The following is a 26,045-nucleotide window of genomic DNA, read 5'->3' as shown; positions in this document are numbered from 1 at the left end:
AAAAATATACTAAATGGCAAACAAATTAACTCAGGCAAATTACAAATTGAGGACCCTCCACAAATCAATTTGGATGTGCCCTTGAATAAAAGAATATACCAGTTAATGGTCCTTCTTACAAACATGTATGATATAAAAAATATAGAATGTAAAAATAATATAAATAAAAATATAATAAAATATAAAATATATATTTAATAATATATAAGATCTAGAAATATAAAACAACATATTTTTAAAAATAAATTCAGATTATAAAAAAATGAGAATTGACTCTCTGAGTCTCAGAAAATCATCCTGCCATGTCCTGTAATCACATTTCAGTACCAACGCACATGCCCCATTTACCTCATATAGTTATGCTATTGTATGTTACAAATATTTTTATAAGTTTTAAATCCTGTTTGATAAAACATGTATTGAATAGCAATTTAGATTATATTTCCAAAAGTAAAAATTATATTTTAATGATAAAAAAGTATTCAACTATTTTACATTAGAAAATGAATTTAATTTTAAAAATTAGGATCAATTACACAAGTTATAAAAACTCAATCTATATAGCTTTACAGTATTTTAACATAATCTATTCAGTCTATTTCTATGTAACAAATTTTTTACCTCTGATGTATATACTTTCTTAGGAAATTCATTAGGCTGTGGATTTGTAAATTCTGGTTTATATGTATTCATATCATAAACAAAGACACAAAATTCTTGTGTACTATTTAGAGGTGGTTCACCCTTATCCTTTGCCATAACTTCTATACTAAATTCCTCATGAAGATTTTCAAGAGATGATTTTACAAACAATGTACCATTTAATGTTATATCAAAATATTCTGTTAAAATTACAAAATTTGTATTTTTAATCAGTGTTTTATAGAAATTTTAATTATTGTAATTTCAATATTATTACCTGAATTAATTATAAAAAATTCAATTTTTGAATTAGGTGTTCCTTCTTTATCTCTATCTGTTGCTGTAATAATTCCTATATCTTCTTTAATGCCATGAGTTTCTGGGATTCTCCAGCATCCTTCATTTGATTTTATTTCAGGCTTATTATCATTGATATCAATTAATGTTATTTTTACCTAAAATAGAATCAATCAATTAATTTTCATAAAAGTATTAAGTATATAAGGTTGCATATTGCATATATATTTAAAGTTCTTTACAAATCATCAAATATAAATGCAGTAATAGAATTTTTACATGAATGAATATGATATAGAACTTTTAAACTTGAAAAATCTTTTCATTCAATTTAGTTAAATAGGTTGTAAATACATCGATCCTTCTATCCAACTACAAATTCAAAGTAGTCTTAGACATTGATATATATACACACAAGAAAGACATCGGCTGTATACGAGGTGTTCAGTCAACAGAAAAGAGGGTAAGAGAAAGGGTAGGGGAAGAAGGAGGGAGAGGAGATAGACAGTAGAGAAAGGTAGGATCCCTCTGAATAGTGTACATATGGCTACAGTATGCTCTATGTTTGATGTTGCTGTGCAGTTTTTAGGCTGCAAGGCCGTTGTCCCCAAAGGGTCTAAAAGAAAACCTGGTGTAGCGAACACCAATAATTGAGTGCCACCATGATTAGCTAAGTGTAGAAGTTAGTACCAAGTGGCTGTTATTAGGAAGACATATCTACTTAATAAAACTGAACACGATCGCAAATCTTAATACTACTTAACAGCTAGACAAACAGTGCGAAAAAGAAATGAACATAAAGACAAACTAGACGAGACAAACAGGCAAGACCCCAAATTTCTTTTTTTTTATTTATTTAATTTTTTTAAACATTAACTTACTAACTAACTAAACTAACCTACCATAACCTAGGACGAACCTAACCAGACAACTAAAGCTAACAAAGCTAACCTATCATATCCTAACCGGAAACCAAGCTGAGTCACTAATCTAACTTACAACTAGGATTAACTGAATTTAGACTGAAAAAGAAGACAGAAAATAAGAATTAAAATACAAAGTTGAAAGGCAGCAACAGTTGAAACAAAGCAAGGAAAAGCTAATTGCCATCTGTGTCCCCGGAGTGAGTGCTTTCAAGAGCCCCACTAAGGGACATGAATGCGAGTAGATGATGGAACATTGTACATGTGAATGAGTTGGTGTGGGTTGCAAGGCCACTTGTACTCTTCAAGAATAGCTGCTCTCATTAAACTATCCCTAATGTGATTGTACTGTACCTATTGCAGTGAAAAACTAAGTGAAATGGTGTTTGGTCCTCCTGAATACCACAATCACATTATGGATTGTCCCCAAGGTTAAATCTATGGAAGTATTGCTTAAGTTACAGTAACTGAGTGAGGGTGTAACTGGGTAAAAGTGGCAAAGAATTGCAGTAGTGTCGACCTTGGGGATGAAAGTGTAGGTGAGCCTACCAGTGGTGTCATGGTCCCAGAGAATGAAGATTTGCTTCTTGACATGATTGTCGATGTATGAGGTAGGAATGTAACTGAAGGTACTAGTGACTGAAGACTTTGCAGCCTGTTTGGCAAGGCAGTCAGTGGTCTTGTTTCCAAGAATACACGCATGACCCAGGACCCATTGGAAATCTATTCTAATGTTGTTGTCTAAGTGTCTGAGAGTGTGATGTATGAGATGGAAGTTTTAAGCGGCTATCAGATTTCATAATACTGTGTAAAGTTACCCTACCGTTAGAATAAATGCAATAGTGTAAGTAGTGTCTTTTGTCCTTCCTATGCCTAATGTGAATTAAGCTCGTATAAATAGCTAAAGTTTCCACCTGTGCTTTTGAGCAGTGTGTACCTAGATGAAAGCATTGTGACGCTCGCGGCCTAAGTCAGAGTAAACTACCAAAGCGGCACCCACATCATCACCCATCTTGGAACTGTCAGTGTAAATCCTAAACATGGGATGATCACCTGGATCTTCAAAGTAAATGTCAGGGGCAAGGTGATGGGAGGGGTGGTAATATAAGTCGGAAGGGTAATTTTTGTCGATGCTAAATTTTTTTATATCATCGATCGAGGTCAAACTGGGGGGAATCTTACCTACTCTAATCATTTTGTTGACATCTGAGTCACTATAATCTCGCCATGGTAAGGTGACGAGATTTTCCTGCCAAATAATGCGTTTAATTTCTAAGTCGATAGGGGTCAATCCTGACATTTATCAAAGAAATTTCTTTATGTCTAAAATAATATTTTATAGTTATTCAAAATTACCATATAACCATTAGAAATACAGAGGGTGATTGGTTAACAAACAGTTCGGACTGCAAATAAATCGGACAACAAACACTTTCACAAAAAATTTTTTATGTTCAGACAACAAACACATGTTTGGATAACAAACACCTGACAGAACAAACACAAGAAGAAGCGATGCTGCTTTTAAGATTTGTAAAACTATATTTTAATGGCATCTATATACAGTTTATGGAATGAGACTTTCACAGTTGTATACAGGTAACCCCCATATAACACAGCACTTCTATAGCACAGATTCACTCTAACATGGTTCAAGAATTGGGAACATCCCCTGTATAACATGGTGCTTTTATAGCATGGATTCACTCTAACATGGTTCGGGAATTTGGTAAAACCCTCGTACAACATGAAATGTATTAAAAACTGTTACCAGCTGATGATTTTCATGCTGAGATCATCATATAGGATGAATAATCTCTGGTAAAATATTTACTTAAGTAAGTATTTTACCCATAAAAAAAATCTACTATATAAAGCTGAAAAACTGGATTCTATCACTGTATGCCAAAAATGGCCACTAGGGGCACCCCTATCAATTATTTAAACTAATTTAAATTAACAATATAAATTATTTTATATATATTTTATATTTTTACAGTATCATATTCAGTATATTATTATTTTTATTTGTAATTTTGTATGCCCGATGCCTGCATCCGCCTTTTGTGAATCATAAATCCGATTTAAAGAAGGATTTAACAGCATGTTTTTTTAATTTTCGGAACCTAACCTCCCTTTTTGCACTAGTTCTTTGTTTTGTATAACACAGATTCGCATAACACGGCAATTTTTTGGAACGTAACTCCCATGTTATACAAGGGTTACCTGTACTTAACCTTTTTTGCACTAATTTCTGTTCTCTGAATTTTTATAAGTGTTTTCTGAACTTTTTATATAAAAAATTGATAATATGTAGTTTATATATTATCAGTTTTTTAAAAGGGGCTGAAGAAGGGGAGAATGTCAAGAACTGTGTTCACTATAAAAACTAAGCAAGAGATAATAGCCAAGGTAGACTATGGGCAAAAGATGTCTGATATTGTAGGCAGATGACTTCAACAGGTCTACAGTAGATACAATCGTAGCTACTCAAGCAGATAAAACAGTAACAAAAATCGCATCTGATAAATAAAGATGTGCCATCCATGAAAAAATGGAGAGATTGCTTTTAGTTTGTTATTATTTGTAAATAAACATAGTAAGAAAGTATATAATTTTTTTTTTATTTTTTGGGGCTCCAGAATGAATTAATCAAATTCCCACAAAAATCTATGGTAAATCGATAACCAGTTAAAAAAACAATTTAGACAGTGAATGTGGTCTTGGAATGGATTATGTTCATTAACCGGTCACCCACTAATAAAATATAATTTATATAAATCAATCAAAAATTCTTATTTTTTATTCATAGCTGCTAATAACAATAATATAATTAATATATTCTTTGACATTTTATATTAATTTCTCATAATTATTGTTATTATTTATTATTAAGATGATAGATGAATAAAAGTAAAAAGCTGTCTTCTTGGTGTTAAGATATGAAGCAAGAAAGACAATATTGAGTTTAAAAACAAATACATTTATAAGTACTTTCAACAATAATACATAACTATCTTCTTTGGGTAATAAAGAAAAGTAGAATAGAACAAATAGTTTTTAAGTTTATAAATACCTGTGTTAGGTTAATATTTTGATCATCACGATCAAATGGATTATCATAAGCTTGAACATTGATGGTATATATTTCTTGTATTTCTCTGTCTAAATCCTTGAGAACAGTAATTTTACCCTGAAATTAAATCATAGTTTAACAATCAATCATATAGCATTAATTTATAAAGTTAAATCCCTACTGTTTCTTTCTCCATCTGGAAGTAATGATCATCATTGTCTAGATCTGATAATTTAAAATAAACTGTTCCTTTTTCTCCTGAATCTGCATCTGTAGCATTTATTTTAATAACAAATGTACCATTTGGTTCGTGTTCTTTTATTTCAGCTGTATAAGGTGCATCTATGAATTGAGGGGTATTATCATTTTCATCTAATATTTCTATAGTAACTAGAGCTGAAGCATTCCTTGAAGGAACACCACTGTCTGTAGCAAAAACAGTAACATTCAGCCATTTTATTTCTTCATAGTCAGCTGGCTTTATGATTCTCAATTCCCCTGCAAAACACTTTATTTTGTATAATAAAATAATATAATTTTTGTTACATATTTATTTATTTTACCTGTTTGTTCATTCACATCGAAATAGTTGGCAGCATCATTATCTTTTTCTAAGGTATAGACTATTGTATGATTTTCATCAATATCTTTTGCTTGAATAGTGAGGAGCATAATATTTTTTACATTTTCAAAAACTTTACTAACATATCCTTCTAATGTGTTGTTGTTCACAAAGTATGGATCGTTATCATTTACATCTTCAATTATTATTCTGAAGCGCACTAATAAAAAAATTTGTAAATTATATACTCAAAATATCTTATGAATTATATATAATATTTAATTTTAATATTTTATGATATTAATGGGAAAGTTAACAGATTAATAAGCAGTTCATTATTTTAAATGTGTTTGTTTGTTTACTAAGGACCAATCTGTTCTTTTCTTCCATATATCCATCATATCAAGATGATGGGTATATGGAAGACAAGAACTTTAGATGAAAAAGACAACAATATTGCTTTTTTAAATCTGTTTATCTACAGAATGCCATTAAGTATTAGTTACAAAGTACATCACAAATTTTATTTATACCCATACATTATCCCTGCTGATTCATTTTAACCAACTAAATATATAAATAATGCTATATCTGCTCTTATACACAGGGCTTATTTATACCCTTCTTCACAGTACCTTATATGTAAAGAAATGCAGATAATATCTACTGCCATTCAGAAGGCAGGTTACACATACACTAACTTCAAACTCATTAAAGATTGTGTATATAGATCCTTCTTTACTCCCATAACACTATACAGCAGGCATGTCAAACACGTGGCCCGCCGAGACTTTTTAAAAATTTTTAAATATCAAGCTTTGACATTTGAAGTTGGAAAGTTTGAACTTTTTTGAACTGTACGATTCCCGCCCTTTTCGTGTTTGTTCGTTCCGTATTTCATCCAACCAATTCAAATTGGTCGACGCTATGAAAGACGGTTGGATAACGACCACGGCTTTGAATCTACGAACGATGATTGGCTGGCGAACATCGTACGAGAGCAGACGTTGTGGAAGACTGCTACATGCTGATTGGTCCATCAGCGATTGCTACAATCCATATAAAAGGAAAGGTTTTGGCGCCAAAGTCAAATTTTTGCTAGAACTTCAAGGCGGATGTTTGTGTGCTCTACAGTAAGGTGTTTCATCTACTATTGCCGTGACGAGTGACGGGAGGAGTGTTCCGAGTAACTGTATCCGAAGTATACGTTGCAAGGTGTCTTTTCGATGAATCTGTTCGGGAATAGTGACTTTTGGAACTTTGACTGTTTGTGTGAATCTACTTTGTAAACGTCGTAATTTTTGTGATTTGTAAATCTCATAAACCTTGTAAGTTCATGTAACGTCAAATAGTTATCATAAACGTTTTGTTTAATTTGAAAAAAGGTATTTCAAATTTGACTAACTTCAAGAACAATGAGTAAGAAAAGGTCACTTGAAGAGGAACATCGTAATTTTCAAGAAGAATGGGAATTGCAATATTTTTGTGTCCAAAACAAGAATAAAATATGCTTGATATGTAAAAACTCTATTTCAGTTCCTAAGGAATATAATCTTAAAAGGCACTATGACAGAAATCATAAAAGAAACTATGACCAATATGTTGCAAAACTTCGTGAAGACAAATTGTCAGAATTGAAATCACTCCTTCAAAAACAACAAAGTGTATTCACTAAATCTGTTAAAGACAATACAGCTGCTGTAAAAGTTAGTGATATATTATCACATTTAATTGCAAGCAGATCGAAACCATTTACCGAAGGGGAATTTATTAGTGAATGCTTAATTAAAGCGGCGGAAGTATTATGTCCAGCACAAAAAAAAAAAAAAAAAAAAAAACTGTAGCTAGCAGAGTTGATGAAATAGCCAATAATTTGAGAAATCAGCATAATTCAACAATATCAACATTTCAAGCCTACTCTATTGCAATTGATGAAAGTACAGATATTCGAAATATCGCTCAGCTGGCCGTTTTTATTCGCGGATGCAATGTTAATTTAAAAATAAGTGAAGAACTTTTGGAAACCATTCCTACGCATAATGCAACCACTGGAGCTGATATTTTTGATGCACTTATGGAAGTTTTGAAGAAGTATAAGTTACCATTGGAAAAGTTGGTTTGTCTCGCAACTGATGGTGCACCTACCATGACCAGTATTACTAAAGGAGTTGTTGCAAGATTAAAAGAAACATGCAAACAGCATGGTAATAATAATTTTGAATATTTTTTTATTGTATTATTCACCAGCAAGTACTGTGCTCCAAAGTTTTAAATATCGGACATGTTTTAAAAATAGTCACCAAAATTGTAAATTATATTCGAGCACGTGGACTTAATAATCGTCAATTTGCTTCATTTCTGGAAGATATTAAATGTGAATACACCGATCTACTATATTGTACGGAAGTTCGTTGGCTTTCGAGTCATAAAGTGCTAAAACGATTCTTCACATTGCTGGACAAAATCATAATTTTCTTGGAAACAAAAAATTCTGAATGTGCTGAATTAAAAGATAGACAATGGATAAAGGACCTAGCTTTCTCAGTTGATATTACAAGTCATCTTAATCAACTTATTCTTAAGCTTTGAGGCAAAAATCATGTTGTTACAATGCTATTTGATAATATTAACGCTTTCAAACAAAAATGATTACGTTGGCAAAAACAAATAGGAATAGAAAGCTTTGAAAGCTGCCAATATCTATTGCTTAAATCACCTAAATTAAAATTTACAGAATATGCTGACCAAATTAAATTGTTAGAAACGGAATTCGATCGAAGATTTTTTGATTTTAAAAGCTGTGAATTACAATTTTATCTTTTTACTTTGCCTCTATCTATCGATATTGAAACTGTTGATGAAAACTTACAAATGGAATTAATTGAAATCCAATGTGATAATTTGCTGAAGCAAAAATATATGGATGTTGGAATTCCAGATTTTTATACATATTTATCTGTAGATCGGTTTCCTAAAATGTTATCGTTTGTTACCCGTATACTGGCTATGTTCGAAAGCACTTATTTATGCCAGCAACTATTTTCTTTAATGAAAAATAACAAAAATTCAGAAAGGTCAAGGTTAATCGATCAACATTTATCATTAATTTTAAAAATTGCATCGGCTCAATATATTCAACCAAATTTTGATGACTCGCTTTGTGAAAAATGTTGTCAAATATCTTCTAAAAAGTAATATTAAACTGTGATTTTGTTTATTTTTTATTATAACTTTTATTTTTGTTTTTTATAAAAAATATAAAATATTTATAGTTTAAGTTTAAAAAATAATATGAAATATAAAATGTCTATGTACGTATAATATACAATAAATTGAGTCTAATAAATACATAATATAATCATTCTAAAAACCGTATTTTATTAATTTTTTGAACATTGAAAACATGCGGCCCCCGACTTATACAAAATAGATCATGTGGCCCGCAATATCATATGAGTTTGACATGCCTGCTATACAGTAAGAATGAAACATTAACATTTGTGAGCCCATCTATTCCACACTTACCAGTAGAAATATTCTGAATTCATTTCAATAGTTTTTTAGAATTTAATGAACCATGAATATTAATAAAAGTTATAATTATAGAAATTTGAGAAGGTTTAAAAAATTTGGACTTACTCTCATCTTCTTGTGGAATATTAATTTCACCATTTACGTCAACAACTTTAATTGTTAAATCAATAGATTTCATTTCTTCTCTATCAGCTGGATTTACAACCCATACTTCTCCTTCATCAGTAATATTAAAAATTTTTGTAAAATTATAAATTTCTTCATTTACTGGAGATATCATATCTGGTTGCAATGCTTCAGATTTATTAAAAAGAATAAAATATTTTAATTGTTTTGTTTCGTCAGGATCTATAGCTTCAAATAAACCTATTCTTTTATCATTAACATTTTCTAATATCTTATAACCAGTAGATGCAACATATTTGAATTTTGGTGGTATATCATTTATATCTTTGACATTAATATATACTTTACAAAAATGATTATCTTCTTTTTTCATCATTGCATCAGTAGCTTCAATCTTAAGTTCATATGAAAGTTTTGATTTATCATCTGTGATGTTTAGATAGGAATTATAAGCAACAGTGATGTTTCCTCTTGTTCTGTCTATGATAAAATTATTTTTTGCTCCATCAATAATAGTGTAGGATACATTACTGAACATGGGTGACTTGTCTTTATCTGTAGCATAAACTTGAGCAACATGAGTACCTTAAATAAAATTCAATAATAATATTTTACTAAGAAAAGAAAATAAATTTCACACATAGTAAAAATATTAAAATAAAATTTATTAAATTATTAATTACATCATACTCTTTATATAATAAACATAATAGTCTTTAATCTAGCAATAAACTGTTATACGCTATCAATTTTGATTGTTTTAATTGGTCATCATCAGACTCAAAACTGAAGAAAAACATTTTCTTTTTCTACAGTTTGAACTTAATGATAACTGATCACAGTCCAAAATGTTTTGTTTACAATAACTTTTTGCTCAATTTAAGGTTGTGATCTTTATTAGACTCATTATATAATTAAAAATTGATTCTCTCATTTCAATAAAACAACTTGAAAATACAGAAATAAATAAATTCCTATTATACTTAAATATTTTTGAAGTTTATAATCCTGTCATCATAAGCAAAACTACAGTTTTGTAATTATAATTTCTATTTCTAACAGTAAGTTTATAAACTCTGAAAGCATTTAGTAAATTGATCTATTTTTTTTATTTTGAGGCTATTTGTAAGTTTATGTTCATATAGATTCATATTACATCAAATTTTGCATATAATTTATGGCTTTAATTAGATATTCTAATAATTATAAATATTAAATGCAGAAACTTGACATAAAAGATATTGGATTAATTGGTTGTTTTGGTAAATGACTTTTATCCAGTCTCAGAACCAAAAGTCATCTTAATCAGTTTTTGAACAAAAAAGAATACAATATACTGAAAATTTTATTTTAGTCATAAATGCACAAAGCAATCTGTCAAATATAATACAAGATAAATTAAACTTTTAAACAATAAACAAAGCCGTATTAGTTTTTGTCCAAATTTGTCTATTGCATTTTCATTAATTATTACATAGTTAACTGAACATTAATGGAGATTTTTATACATGGTTTTGTTCATAACAACTGATACATTGCAACTATTCTCTGCTATAACAAATAGCCATAGCAAACAATGCCATTACAAAAATCTCTCTATTTTAATTTTCTTAAACTATAATTTTAAAGTTGTTTTTGTAGAATTACAGTGGGTGATTGGTTAATGAACAAATTGGATAATGAACACTTTCACAAAAGATTTTTATGTTTGGACAACAAACACTTCACAGAACAAACACAAGAAGCAGTGACATAAAATAATGAATACCGATTGGTCTTCCCTTGTCTTCAGGCAACAATTCAGAACTTTTTGAAGTGTGAGAGACGTCGACACTGACGCTCAACCCGGTATATACTGATCAGATAGTATTCCTCCGAATTTTGAAACTCTTCTTTGTAATTCCAGCCTTTTATTTTTCTGACAGAAACAATTCTTTTATAGTATTTGCGAGACTGTCAGCAGGCACTCGTTAAGTTTTGCGTCAGTTTTTATTTTCAAAAGGTGAGAGTATAATAGCAAAGATAGAGAGTGGGCAGAAGATGTCTGATGTTGCTGGGCTTGAACAGTATGCAGTATGGCTTGAACAGATCTACAGTAGGCCACAGTTCAATCTTATCTAAGAAAGATACAGTATAATCAAGAAGACTCAAGCAGCTTAAGGAGTAACAAAAATCACATCTGAGATATAAAGAACATTGAAGAGCTCATAATAAAGTACGTACTGGAAACGGAATACATAAAAAAACTACATCTTTATAAATCCAGCAAAAATTTTAATGCAATAAAAACGTTTTCAATCGTTTTAAATGATCTTCATCAGTTACAGAAAAATCGAACATAAAATGAATTCAAAATAAATATAAAAATTAATGGAAAAATGCCCTTGTGGATGAAATATAGATAAATAAATAAACAACTTAAATGAGGTCAAAATACAGTGAAAAAGAATAAATATAAGATATAACATCGAAATTAGTATTATCATTAAATATTGTAAAATGATCTCCAAGTGGTTGACAATGCATCTGCATCTCCAAGGTTTATACAACCAGTTCCCACGTGTGCCTTGAAAATTTCTAATTTCTCAAGATGCTTCACTGCTTGCCTATTCGATGTTGTTCTGATGATTGCTGCCTGATCCCACTGGACGCTAACATCTTGTTGTCTTACGTATGCCACTAGAACGGTGCTGTCCAGGTTCTTATTGATTGTATATTTGTGTTCCTTGAGTCTTTGTTTTAAAGTGCACATCATTGCCCCCACATAAACAAGCTTGGACTCGAAACGCTGGTCGTGAAAAGGTACCGAATAAATATCAGTCATTCAATTCTGATCCTCTTTCTTTTCATTGTATCTTAAAAGTTTGGATTACGTTGGTATACAATGTGAAAATTATTAGCTTTAGCAGTACCTCTATGTAGCCTGTTTAAACACGGAATATAATTTACTACTATTCTTTTCCTGCAGTCTACCTTGGGAGAATGCCATCCCGTGGTTTAGAAGGATGTAATAAGTCTCTCAACCTCCTCTCTCTGGTATCCTTGTTGTTCAGCTATCTTAAAAATGTAATCCAGTTCTTTGATTGTGTCATAAATTCTTGTGCAATGTGTTTCTTACGTATTGAAGAGTTCATAATGGAATCAGAAATGGATCTGACGACATAAGAATGCCAAGAACTCTTGAATGAAGAACACCAAGAAACTCAGCAAGATATGTTTTCTTCTGAAAAAGAGGATTAATGCCGACATCTGCTATTAAAGATGTTTTGAAGAAGTGGGAGGATGACAGAACAACAGTCTTAGAATGGCATCCAAACCAGGTTGAGGTTAATAGGCTTGGGGATCTCTACAATTACAATGCTATTAATTACTCCCAAAAACTCCTGAAGAAAAGAGAAAAGCAATCGACATTGGACATATTCTTTAATGCTCCACAAACAGAAAAAACATGACTGATAAAAATGCAAGACTGTGTATACATGTATTTTTATTACTACATATAAATAAACATAGTAAGAAAGTATATATTTTTTTATTTTTTTGAGTTTTCAAAATGAATTAATCAAATTCCCATAAAAACCTATGGTAAATTGATAATTTGTTAACGAACAATTCGGATAGCAAACAAAGTCTTAGAACAGATTATGTTTGTTAATCGATCACCCACTGTATATAAAGCATGAAAATTTTTATTGGTTTATGAAGTTCATTGATTTTGTATAAATAATACAGCAGTTACTAATTTCAATCACTTCATTCAATTAACTGTTCCATTGTGCACTAATTAATCCCTTGAAATAAACCTGTCAGCACTATTGTGTGTGGTCTACAGTAACTTCAATGTAACGATTATGAAAATAAATTTTCTCTTAAAAAATATCTTACTTTATTATATTATCATTTGAAAACAGCAAAGAAGAAAGAACAAATAAAGCAAATTATTTTATTCTTTCTTTTTGATACCTTCCTGTATAAGGTGAAAAAAAAGAAAGAATAAAACATAAAGAATATAGATTTCCATCTATTTACACTCAAAAACAGATAATTATGATAAAAAGTTTACAAATATAACTCACAGATAAAATAATTATTAAAAATTGACAAAAAAGTTATATATATAACTTTTTAAAGTTATATATATATATATGGCAATATGTTCAAAATATTCCCTCTCTTAAGACCAACGATGCCCAAAAGGAAGGTGCCAAGGTACAAATCTAACCCTTGCTGGGCATTAATTTGGACTGCTAATATATTTGACATATTATTTATAAATGATAGAAATATATGTGTACTTTTTTGCTATTTGGAATATACAAAATATTTGTGATCTTTCTACCTAAGACTTAGGCACAATTTGGCCCAGAAATTGAAAAGTTTGGGCACCAGTGGCGTAGCTACGGTTCTCCGGGCCCAGTGCAGAACCAGATTTGTGGGCCCCAAAAAAAATTTTTCGGGTCTTTTTTCTCGTAATTTTGGGGCCCCCATAGGCCTATCACTTTCCAGGGGCCCAGTGCAGACCACACCTACCGCACCCCCCTAGCTACACCACTACTTTAGTTATACTTATGTAAAATCAAAATTAGCAAGATTTTAATTTTGTATGATTTTGTTCATTTCTTTTGAACTGTTGATATATCTTGCTAACAGTAATTGCTTCCTTCTATAAAGTTTCTTGTTAAACAATTACAGTTAGCATGTATCATTATATCAGATACTAAAGCATAATTAATTCTATATTCAATATAAATGATAAAATTTACTGATAACAAGCCATTTTTTGAACACCCTTAACTCCCTGAGTTCATGAAAAATGCAAATACTATTTCATACTAAATACCGTAAAAAGCAAATTTTTGTCATTTATCCAAAACTTTTTGATTTAACTCAAATTTCTTCATTACGATAAAAATGGCCAAAACACATGAGACTAACGACTAAGTATAACTGTTAGTAGCCAACAATTTATTCTTGAAGGGAGATATAATCTGGAAATACTCACCACATTTTTAACAATTTTGGCACTAGAAATATCATTTTGTTTCGCTCGTCTGGATTGTACATTTCATGACTCCTTAATAACTGTTATTTTTTTATTTATTACAATAGTTAATATCTATACTAGTTAATTTTTGATCTATCATAAAGTTGATAATGACATATTTTAAAATAAGAAAACTATCAATCTGCAAAAAATTTTGATATATTCTATATAATGCAAATCATAAAAATAAATGATGATGAAAAAGTCAAATATCTTTCTAAGTTTTCAAATTACTAAATATTATCTGCAAACAAATAAAACTTAAAAAACTAAATTTAAAGATATATATTTATGCTGAATTATTTAAATAATTTTGAAATTATGTTGTTTTAAAAGATAATGAAAAATTTTTATATATAAAAATACCTCCAACTGATGTTTCATTAATGTCAGCACTTTTGTCACAGGTAGTTGCATCAAATTCAGGTACATTATCATTTTCATCCTATGAAAAATAAAGAAAAATGTATTTCTTATAATGTTTTATATAATTTTCTGTTATTTTATTGAGAACTTGAAATATGATATATGATAAATACAAAGTGTCTCCTAAAAAGTAATCTAGGCTAATAGCTCAGAAAGAACAATCTGTAAATGAGCAAAAAATTATTGCGACATTGTCACAATGCCAGGCTGCAATTTTTAGTCATATTTTTAATTTATTTAATTTAAAGTAAATGCTCTCAATTTTAGTAGGGTCTTGTTCCCCTACATTATGCTTTTCCTGATAACAATAGAGCCATACCAGTCATTTATCTAACTCCGTTATGGAGAAAATTTTTGAATTGAAATCACTTGACTTCTGATCCAGAGTGTTCGTTTGTATATAGTTAATCAGGGCCTCCTGCCCCAAAGCTTTCCTTATCTGATCTTGATTTTCATCTATCTACCACCATTCTTGAGATTAAGGAAGGACAGACAGACAGACACCAGTGGGAGTTTAGATGGTTCCATGTTTATGACTCAACAATTGAATGAATACACAAACTATTACTGTGTTGCTGTTCATGGAGACAGATTTGAGCAATTTCTTTAAGGCATTGCTAAATGGAAGTGTTTACATATGAGCTGAAATTTTCAAATTGCAAACCTTTACATTCTCACTGTCTTCCAGCTGTCTATCTGATGACTGTCCTTTGTTAATGTTGAGAACAGAGTTAGACAGATAAAAATTGAGACCAGATATGGAAAGCTTAGGGACTGGATGCCCCAATTAACTATTTACAAACTTCTGGTCTGAACCAGAAGTCGTGTGATTTCAATTCAAAATTTTCTTCAGATCGGATTTAGATACACGACCAGCATTACTTGACTGTTTTCAGGAGAAGTTTGATGCACAGTACAGGGACAAGACACCACTAAAATTCAGACCAAGTGTAAAAGCTTAGGGGCTAGAGACTGCAATTAACTATATATAACACTGGCATGCCATCCATGGAAGCTGCGGAAGCACCACTTCCATTGTACAGTATTTTCTAATATATAAATACATATTGTGTGATTATTTACATATTTTAACGTACTTTAAATTACTTAAAATTAATATTTTATTATAACTGCATTATGTATTTTATTACATGTGAAAAACAATGATAAGATTGCTATTGTATATTTGAATATAAATTCATATATGCATATTCCCAATGGAAGTGCTGTATTGTTGAATACAGGACAGCTTCCATGGCAAAAATAACTGAATTGTGTAAAGCAGAATGTGATTACACACATTCGCCTATGCACTTTACAGAGCACCAACCTTTGACAGTTTAGCTTGTGGGTGCTACACACAAAAATACATAACACTTCCAATGATTCCATCCATTACCACTCATAAGGAGCTATTTGACTAAGAGCATTGTTTTAAGATATAAAAAGTAAAGAATATTCAATGTTATTATTTTTATCTACGTTTCTTTACAGAGCTATATTTAATTATAATTTTCTTTTAATTATAATTATATTGATTATTGACATAAAATCTTTACAATTTTTATCACTTTATCTTATAACTAGCTGACCCGGCCACGCGTTGTTGTGGCTCAAAATGTATGTATTATAAATGTATAAACTTCCCCTGTGGGGGGAATTTCAAAAAATCCCTTCTTAGTGTACATTCTCTTGATGTGATTCCCTATTAAAATGCAATCAAAAATGCATCTAAAATAGTATAATAAAAACAGAGTTCTTCACAGTAAGCCTTAATCCTGTCCTTCTCCCCCGCAAGGAAAAATTGAAAAATCCCTTTTTAGTGTATATTCTGTTGACGTAACCTATTAAAACACAATTAAAAACGCAAAAAACCACATCTAAAATAGTATAATAGAAGCCAAGTTCTTCACGGTAAGCCTTAATCCTGTCCATCTCCCCCCAGTGGGGGAATTTCAACATGTATATTATATAAAAACACGTGCGCATTCGAATGCAACGTTGTGTCAAAATTTCAAAGGAATTGGTAGGAACAAACGAACGTTATATTTTATTTATATAGATAGATGGAAAATGATCTGCTTTAGTCCATTCTCACAGAAAAGCGTAATGCCTCACAGAAAAGCAAACTTAGGTCGTCAGAGTTAGCGCCATCTGTTGGACATAAAAGCCTTAATCCATATATAAAGATATTTTTGGAAGGGGTGGAAATGGTGGTCTTCACATATGCCACAAACCTTCGTGAGTGTGTATTAAATAACTTTCCAAAGTTTCATGGCAATCGGATAAATGGTGTAGTAATGTATGAAGGACAAACAGACAGAGACACATTCGTTTTTATATATATATATAGATTTTAAATATTATGAACAACAATTTTCCAAAGCAAGTTTTAATTCTTTAAGTAAATTTTATGGAGAATTTTTTGATTTATCTAAATTACTGTAGTGAACTGCAATATTTATATTCATGTTCAGACTACATTGGCAAGTCACTCTTAGACATAAAAAAATATTATAATTAGTGATGATCTGAACAAAAATGTACTAAAAGAATTATATGATTTAATATCATTAATTTGTATGGTACCATCTACAAGTGTGTCTGTTGAGTGCAGTTTTTCAACTGTAAAACAAAATGATACATTTACAAGGAACACTTTGTCAGAGGAAAGATTATCGTCACTAGTGTTGCTTTCAATAGAAAAAGAGCTTTTAAATACTTTGATGGAATTGACAACAAGCAATTTTTATGATAAAGTAATTAACAACTTTGCAGAAAAAATTGTCGAATAGAGTTAGTTTATAAAAAATAATAAAAACAAGTTTTTATATCTTTGTTTCATGTCAATTATCTATTTTAGAATTAAAATAAAAAAACTGTTTATTTTTGTCATTTCCAGTATTTGTTTAAAATTTTTATGGAAACACAGCTTCCCTATCATCAAATCTCATGGCACGCCATTGGTATATAAACACAGAACTAATGTGTATGAGATATACAGCAGGTGACAAACGTTTTCGAACTATCACATAGTTCTTCAGGTCAACTAGCTTAGGAATGCTTCTGAATGGACTGTGACATACAGGATGGTGCCAACCATTATATTTTTGAGTGCCCTATGCTTGAAGCTGAGAGGTTACATCTAAAGACCATTATTAATTCTAGAGGCATTCAATGGCCATGCAATCTCAACGATCTGGTCAATGATCAGACCACCTACACCTACTTTGCCCAGCTGGTCACCCAGTACCACAGCCTCGTCACTCATCGTTCCGCCACTTCTCTTCCCTGAACCTCATTGCTTGGTCTATGTCCCATCAGCTACACTCAGCACCTTTCTTCCTGCTATTTTAGGCATATTGTATATCATAACCATGTATAGACTATTCAATGTGATTTTTAGCAACTCCTGTACTTTACTGCACTCATGTATATTATTTATCCTGTACCTTCAATACTTTCACTGTATTGTAAACTTTTTTAACATTTGTATAATATTTTTATTCCAATTTTATTTGTATAATATGTATCTTATATTTTATTTTCTGTATTTTACATTTTGTAATTTTGCATTTTAAATTTTCTTTGTATATTATATTTTATACTTTCCATTTTATATCATAACTTGTATTATGTACTTTAAAAATTTTGTATCTTCGTATTCTTATACTACATTTTGGATTTGTACTTTATATTTTGTATATTGTATCTGTACTCGCATTGTTACCGGTTGTGCTTTTTGCGGTACTAGTGTTGCACTTTTTTGTGAAGCAAATAAAATTGATTGATTGCTTCTGAATGGAGTGCATGGAATTCGACGGGATCATCATCAACACACCCCACCAGGAACACCTTAGGTGGCTAGAAACCATAGCTATCTATAGAGCCAGCCAGGTAGCCATGTGCGTCAACCAAAAGGAGGAACTGAGTCTATCACTGGCCTGGCAGTCCCTATTAGATGCCGACCTGCACATGACCGCGCATGTCAGGCAGGACTGACTTTGTCAAAATGACATTCGATCCCGTTGAATTCCATGCACTCCGTTCAGAAGCATTCCTAAGCTAGTTGACCTGAAGAAGAACTACGTGATAGTTCGAAAACGTTTGTCACCCACTGTATATCTTATACGCGTTACGTGCCAATAACAGGTTTAAGAAAGAAAGTGTTGATATATAAACTTCTAGTTCAGACTGGAAATCACATAATTTTTTTTAATTAAAAGCTGATTAAAAATTGCAGCCCAGCAATGTGACAATGTCACAATAAGTAATTGCTCATTTGATGTAGAATGTGATAAAGTAATTTTTTTGTTTAGACGTATATTTGTTGTTTGTGATCTGAAAAAATTGTTTTATTCTCCTTTTTGTTTTACCCCTCCTGGGTATAATAAATATTGAGTTTCAAATTATAGCCTTATATTTTTATCCTATGAGATCTTTAACAAACCCAAAATGTATTCTTTGCTGGCCCGTTTAACACAAACTATTTAAAGCTTGAGAAACAAACACTTACAAAGCAGCTCAGCATTACAGAGAAGATAAATTTACAAACCTTTCAAATTTGGAGTACATGATCAATGCATCCTCTTAATTTTTTCTAACTGAACAAAATGTGGAATGTGTTGATTTTGACCTTCTCTGCAACTTTACAATTGGAACTGTAGTTTTATCTGTAATAGGTGCTGAGATAATTTTAGCCCCTCTTTCTTTGGGGTAGGGAAAAATTCACTTATGCACCAATGAATAGCCCATGCTCAATAATGCATGAAAACAAGCATCATTTACATAAATCTGACAGTTCTTTCTTAGCTATTAGCCTGGATTGCTTTTTAGAAGATATCCTGTATATGTATACTATATATATTTTACAGGATGAATCAAAATTTGCTTAACACCCTTATAAAATCAAAATGAGTTAGGCAAGGAAAATTTTAGTATGATAGAAATATGTTATGTTTAGGGACAACTATCTTTGTGTGTCAATTTGATGATTGCCATCTTGAATTCATCTCAAAATTTTTAAATGGAAATTAGATCATGTAATACATGAAATGAGGCTAGAATTTTGAGAGAAATACAATAATGCAGTTACTTTCCATCTAACTTTAATCTGTGAGAAATTATGAAAAAATGAACCTAGCCAAATTTTCCTTTTCCAGATGTGATAAAACAATGCTGGATGCCTCTAATGAGTATGCAATAAATCCAGCTCATCCTAATGTACAGTATGGTAGAGGAGTTCATGCGATATTGTGAATGGTTATTCAAAGAAAAGCTACCTAGTCATCAGATGAACACTTCTCCTTAAATATTAGAATAATCTGAATTCATTCCTCATTCATTAGAAGTACCCCAACATTGTTTTATCATACATGGAAAAATAAAAATTTGGTTAGGTTCATTTCTTCATAACTTCTCACAGATTAAAGTTAGATGAAAAACACTTCACCATTGCATTTCTCTCATAAGTTATTACATGTGTCACATGACCACCATTCCCATTTAAAAATTTTCAAAATAAATTCAAAATGGCAGCCCTCCAATTGATGTACACAAAGACATGACAAGATTGCTCCTAAGCATAACATATTTCTATCATGTCAAAATTTCCCGTCTAATTCAGTTCAATTTTATAAGAATGTTAAGTGACTCACTCTGTATATTATTAGTTTATATACAATATATATGATATAGCTATAAAAAGGGAGACTGTACTTCTGTCTGGTGTAAAAAAAAAAACATGCTTCAAATTCATTTTCGATACTTTTACGTCTGCATGTTACAGGAATTCTGTAGTAGTACATTGTCAGGAAGATTGTGTGTTAACGTTATTCAGTAAATTGAATTGTCGGGCTCTGTACTTTCCAGCAAGTTCCCTGGAAGTACTGTATATTCATTCAAGAAAAATTAAATGGTTATCTTGTTAATTTGGATAGTTGTCTTTGTCTAATCCCTACTGAGATCAGTGGATTCCCGCTTTTAAGTGTCTGCTCTATTGAGCATGCTCGTTATTAATTTGGCCCATCGAAGTTATCACTAAAATTCTCCATGTTGACTCATTCATACTTTCTATACTCCCATAGTTTCATTCTCCATCAGGATAACATGCCAACACATTTAGTGCTGTCAGTTAAGCAGTTTTTGGCCAAGAAATTATCACACTGCTTGAACACCAGTCTTATTCATAGGATCTACTTCCATGTGATTTTTACCTCTTCCTTAATGTGACAGCTACACTGAAAAGAACCTGTTTAGACTCAGTTTCTGTGGTTAAGAAAAAAAAATGATGGAGCTTCTGTGCACCCTGACAGAAAGTTACCTGTAGCACTGTTATGATCAGTGCAAAATCCACATTCATAGGTGTATGGATGCAGGAAGATTGTATATTAAAGGAAAACACAACTAAAATGTAAGTTTAAAAATAATAATTAAGTTACAGCATCAGTCCCATTATTTTATAGCCACATCTTGCATTGAATTCTCAACATATATATATCAATCAGTAAATCTGTCTTACCATTAAAGTAATATAAACTGAAACTTCAGATGATTGTCTTGGAATTCCAAGATCATAAGCCATTACTTTTAAGAAATATGTTTTAGTACAAATAGTTATACAGTTATCATTTACAGGAGGCTCATCATCTTCAAAATCTAATGATGAGTTTGGAGTAATAACACCTTCTACTGGATCAATTGTAAACTGTTCAAAAGCATCATGAATAATTTGGTATTTGACTATACTGTTAGTTGAGTTAGGTTCATCAGCATCTGTTGCCTATAATTTTAATAAAAACAGTTCATTTTATTTTTTTTATAGAAAACATTAATGATAAATATGAATTTTATTAATAAAATATTCTTCACCTGTACTTGGAGTATATCTGTAAATTTTTCTGAATTTTCCATTAAATATCCACTATAATTCTCATAACAAAATTTAGGTGCATTATCATTAACATCAAGGATAACAATGTGCAACTGAGTTGTATTTGCATTTCCTGTGCCATTTTCATCTCTTGCTTCTATGGTAAGATAATAATCTTGAATTTTTTCATAATCAAATCCATGATCGTCTTTTGAAACTCTTAGATCTCCTGTTTCACTATCTATCTGAAAACTAAAAAAAAATTACATTACACAAATTAAAAATCTATACTTATTAAAATCAAATTAAAGTTTAGTATAAAATTTAACACGTAAATTATAATAATTTGCAATAAATTTCATTACAATACTAATTTATAAAATGATAAAAAAATTCATATACTGTAATTGCACATAATTACTATATTTATATTAATAATATGTTTATTCATATAATTAAAATATATATATATATATATAACCTATCAGATATGTAGTTTGGTATCAATCTATATCGAATGCCTTTGGTTCCATAATAACCAGAATCAATATCAGTAGCCTGAAAGTAAATTTTGATTTTTAGAAAAATGAAAATAAAATTAATTAAAACTCAAAACTGATTAAACTCAAAATTAATTAAATTTTAAAAAAATTATATTTATTTTGATTTAATTGATAATATTTCATAAACAATTTTCTTTACAATTTCGGATTGTTCCTGAATAAATTTCCTTTTACTGTATGTTAGATTTTAAAAGTCAATTTTGACTTTTACCTGACTCTAAATCATACTACAATATACAGAAAATATATAAATAACTGCAGGTATTTTTAATAATAATAATAATAATAATAATGAAATTTATTTAAGCTAGCATTGTAAAAATATTAAATGTAATTTAGATGCATTAATCGCATAAATAATAAATTTATGAATTTACAAAATTTGAGAAAATCCTTAAAACAATATATAAAAATGTGTCTTCTCACTTTGTCTTTAAACACATGCACAATTTTTAAATTTGGAAATTCAAAAATTTTTGTCCTAGCAATTTTTTATCAAATGTATTTATTCTTTAATATTGTGCCATTGCCAGAGGGATCTTTTAAAGTTTTACATATTGAGGTGGATGAGTAGCTTCAAATGAAAGGTCCACTCTGCTGTTGAACTGTTATTTTCTTTGTGTGTGTGTGAAAGGACAAACTGAAAAGACACATTTTTATGTATTGTCTACTTAAGAATTTTTGAACTTCCATAAAAGTTAATCTTTCATTTTAAAATAATTCTAAATATTTTTATATGATCTATATTTGTTGTAATATTACAAGATACTGATTCTATTTCATTTTCTGACTTTTACTGTTTAACATAAATTTTTATTTATTTTAACGTTGATTTTTGCAAAACATTTTGACAATAATTCTAAGTTACGTATTTGGAAAAAAATTATAAGTTGTAAACTTGTTGATAAACAAATTTTTCAACTTTAAACTAAGTTAATAAAAACAGATATAGAAATTTAAAAATTTATAAAAAAGTTTAAATTAACAAAAAAGTTGTATAAAACATTAATAATATTTAATGGTATTTAAATAATATAATTCTTTGAAATATTTTATTTACATTAATTGAGGTTGCGAAGTCTCCTTTGCTAGCATTTTCATAAACATAAGCAACATCGGCGGATGAAAACTGAGGAAAGTTATCATTTACATCTTCAAGATTTACTGTTACATCCACTACTGAAGAAAAACCCTCTTCTGTTTCAGTCTCTTCTGCTATAATCTGAAATAATAAATAAATAAATATTACATTAATTATTACTTTAAAACAGAATTTAATTATAATATACAACAGAAAATTTATTTTAATATAAAATTTATATAGGATAAAGTAAAATAGTTCTTAAGTCCTATGCATGAATTGAAATAAGTAGTATTATAAATTCTTACCTTTTCATATTTTTACAATATATTATAAAAAATTTTAATTTAATAAATCACGTTTCCAAATTTAATTTCAAACCAATTTCTTTTAAAATATTTTGTACATCATAGTAATAGTTCTGGAATATAATAATATCTGTAGATATAATAATAGTTAAATTTTTTGATTTTGTTTTTATAGAAGCCAACAAACTTTGATCTTGGTTAAAATGTTTTTCAAAATTAATCCAATCTATCTTGAGATCTAAACATACAAGTAAACAGAATGATGGTGGCCTATAACTCTGGAATAACTCAGCAGTTTGTTATCATACTTCTAATGTGTTAATGCTATAATGTAGAATTGTAATGTTGCTCTCAATTACAGATATGTATTGTTTTCTGCTAAGTTTAAAATCAAAAAATATAAGAATCATTACAAATTATTTTATTTTATTTTTGTTTTAATTAATGTAGCTTTATGATTATATTTGCTAGATAATTTAAAACATTTAGCAATACAATATTCTTCAAAGAATATTTTATTCCAAAAATAGAATATCTACTTAAAAACCTAATGAAAACTTATCAATCAGGCTGAAAGCATTTGTTTTAATTAAATTTAGTTGCTGGAAAAGTGTGAAAGGTGTGTTCAGTGCCTTGATATACTTAAAAGTTTTGTGGTCTGAAGACCACGTGTTCTGTTGCCTAACCGGTTCGTAACCAACCCCTTGGGTGGTTCACGGTGTAAAGGAGGGACAGGCCCTCATAGCGTAAAAGCTTCCTGTTGTAAAAGTTAATGGGAGGAGGGGAGATATGTGGTCCAAAGATCACGTGTTCTATTGTGTGATCCTTGGGTGGGCCACAGGGTAAAGAAAGGATGGGCCGCGTTTTCGGAAGAAAAAAAGAGAGAAAGAGAGAGGGAAATCGCGCATGCTCAACGGAAGAAGAGGGACTTTTTTTGAAAGAAAGAATGGAGAGAGGATGTGTAGACGATAGAGTCGCAAGATTGTTTTTTTTTTTTTGTGTGTTGTTTCTTTTGTTTTAGTGTCTGTTATAGCGAAGGGACAGAGTAGTGATTGGAAGGACTAAAATAAACTTTAAGTTCCTTGCATTGGAGTCATAGAGTGTGTGATTTATTTCTTTGAAGTTTCTTTTTGTTTTGTTCCTGCATGGGGAATACTCTAAAGATCGAGTACTTCCCCACAGTTTTATTATTCTATATATATTATAACAGATTTTACTTTAAGATTTTATATTCAACAAAATCTACCACAGATTGGATGTTAAAATACCTAAGAATACACTACTAAAAAACCTTCAGTCCAGTGACAAAAATTTAATGAAAACTTCATAAATATATTTTATATTCTTACATAATTAAATTAATTAGATTATAAGAGATACCTATTATTTTTACCTTAAAATTAAACTGTTTTGGTTCTAGTAAATCTTCTCTTTCATAATCTAATTCTTCAGATTTATTAACTCTTATCATAAAGATAACATCATTAATTCCTTGAGTTGGTGTTATTGCAAATATACCTTCATGGTCTTCAAGATAAAGTTTGAATTTAGCATTTTTACCCTTAGAAAATAAAAAAATTGCATTAATATATAAGTATTTTTATTTTACATAAATACAAAGACAAACTTACAAAATTTAATTTGATAATTTTTAGCTACTAAATCTTTTACTTACTAAATTTTAATGTGCTTATTATTTGAAGGGTTAGTGATGGAATTAAATGATGTGCAGGAAGATAACATTAGATAGCTAGTGGCAAGAAAGATGAAAAGAGAGAGGGAAAAAAGTAAGTAGAGTGAAATTCTAAGAGGAAAAAAAGAAAACTAGCAAATTTAAGCATTGGATGAGAGAGAACAATGGAATATTGACTAGAGCTGATAAGACCAAAAAAATAGTAATAATAAAAAAAGTAGACTGTTTTGGAGGTCTAGAAACATGTGTTGTTGAAGAAATGCACTGCAAACAGTTGAGCACTGACCCAACAAAAAAATATATGAGAAGAGGAGCACCAGATTTCCAGAACAAAACAGACAACACAAATGTGTGATGTTCATAACAACAAGTACATAGACCAGCAAACAGAATAATACACATCCAGTTATTATAGATTATGAAGTTGGAAGATTTTTTAAATACTAATCTGCAGAAGAATTACAGGAAGGAAATTATGGTAAACATTAAAATGTCTAAACATAAAAATATAACATAGGATCTGAAAATGTAATATAAAGATAAAACTTAATTATTCACAGCTAATATTTTTTATATACTAAATAAATACAATAATAAAGTATGACTTACTTCATCAATATCTGACACTTTTGGTATTAAATCATTATTTAATGTAATTGGTATTCCTATTTGTGTATTCTCTTTTACTGATGCTTCATAATGCTTTTCATTAAATTTTGGCTTATTGTCATTAATATCAAGTATAATTATAGTGCAAGTACTTATGGTTGTTCGGTTAACTGCGCGTGTACCATTTTCATAATATTCCTCAGCCTAAAGAACAATGACAAATCTACTTTAATATTTACTAACATTCTTTTACACAATATATAATTTTGTAAATAGTTTATTTATATTAT

General features: G+C 29.9%; 1 protein-coding gene across 3 annotated transcripts in view; it reads right to left on the bottom strand.

Annotated features, from left to right (window-relative positions):
• Positions 1-26,045, bottom strand: part of LOC136971370 (cadherin-23-like) — a 132,186-nt gene that overhangs the window by 27,306 nt on the left and 78,835 nt on the right. For all 3 annotated transcript variants that reach the window (XM_067265812.1, XM_067265810.1, XM_067265813.1), the window contains 13 exons: positions 25,756-25,959; positions 24,847-25,014; positions 23,125-23,286; positions 21,983-22,059; positions 21,501-21,753; positions 21,151-21,411; positions 14,571-14,649; positions 9,140-9,745; positions 5,502-5,720; positions 5,120-5,436; positions 4,939-5,055; positions 920-1,097; positions 622-842 (listed from right to left, as the gene is read on the bottom strand). In XM_067265812.1, coding sequence (XP_067121913.1) covers positions 622-842; positions 920-1,097; positions 4,939-5,055; positions 5,120-5,436; positions 5,502-5,720; positions 9,140-9,745; positions 14,571-14,649; positions 21,151-21,411; positions 21,501-21,753; positions 21,983-22,059; positions 23,125-23,286; positions 24,847-25,014; positions 25,756-25,959 — 2,862 coding nt within the window. The remainder of the gene's footprint in view (positions 1-621; positions 843-919; positions 1,098-4,938; positions 5,056-5,119; positions 5,437-5,501; positions 5,721-9,139; positions 9,746-14,570; positions 14,650-21,150; positions 21,412-21,500; positions 21,754-21,982; positions 22,060-23,124; positions 23,287-24,846; positions 25,015-25,755; positions 25,960-26,045) is intronic.

The sequence above is a fragment of the Centruroides vittatus genome, unplaced genomic scaffold (assembly GCF_030686945.1).
Source record: "Centruroides vittatus isolate TY-2023 unplaced genomic scaffold, ASM3068694v2 contig_2480, whole genome shotgun sequence".
Taxonomy (NCBI): Eukaryota; Metazoa; Arthropoda; class Arachnida; order Scorpiones; family Buthidae; genus Centruroides; species Centruroides vittatus.
Note: the sequence above shows the minus strand (reverse complement) of the source record. Positions and strands in the feature narration are given on the sequence as shown.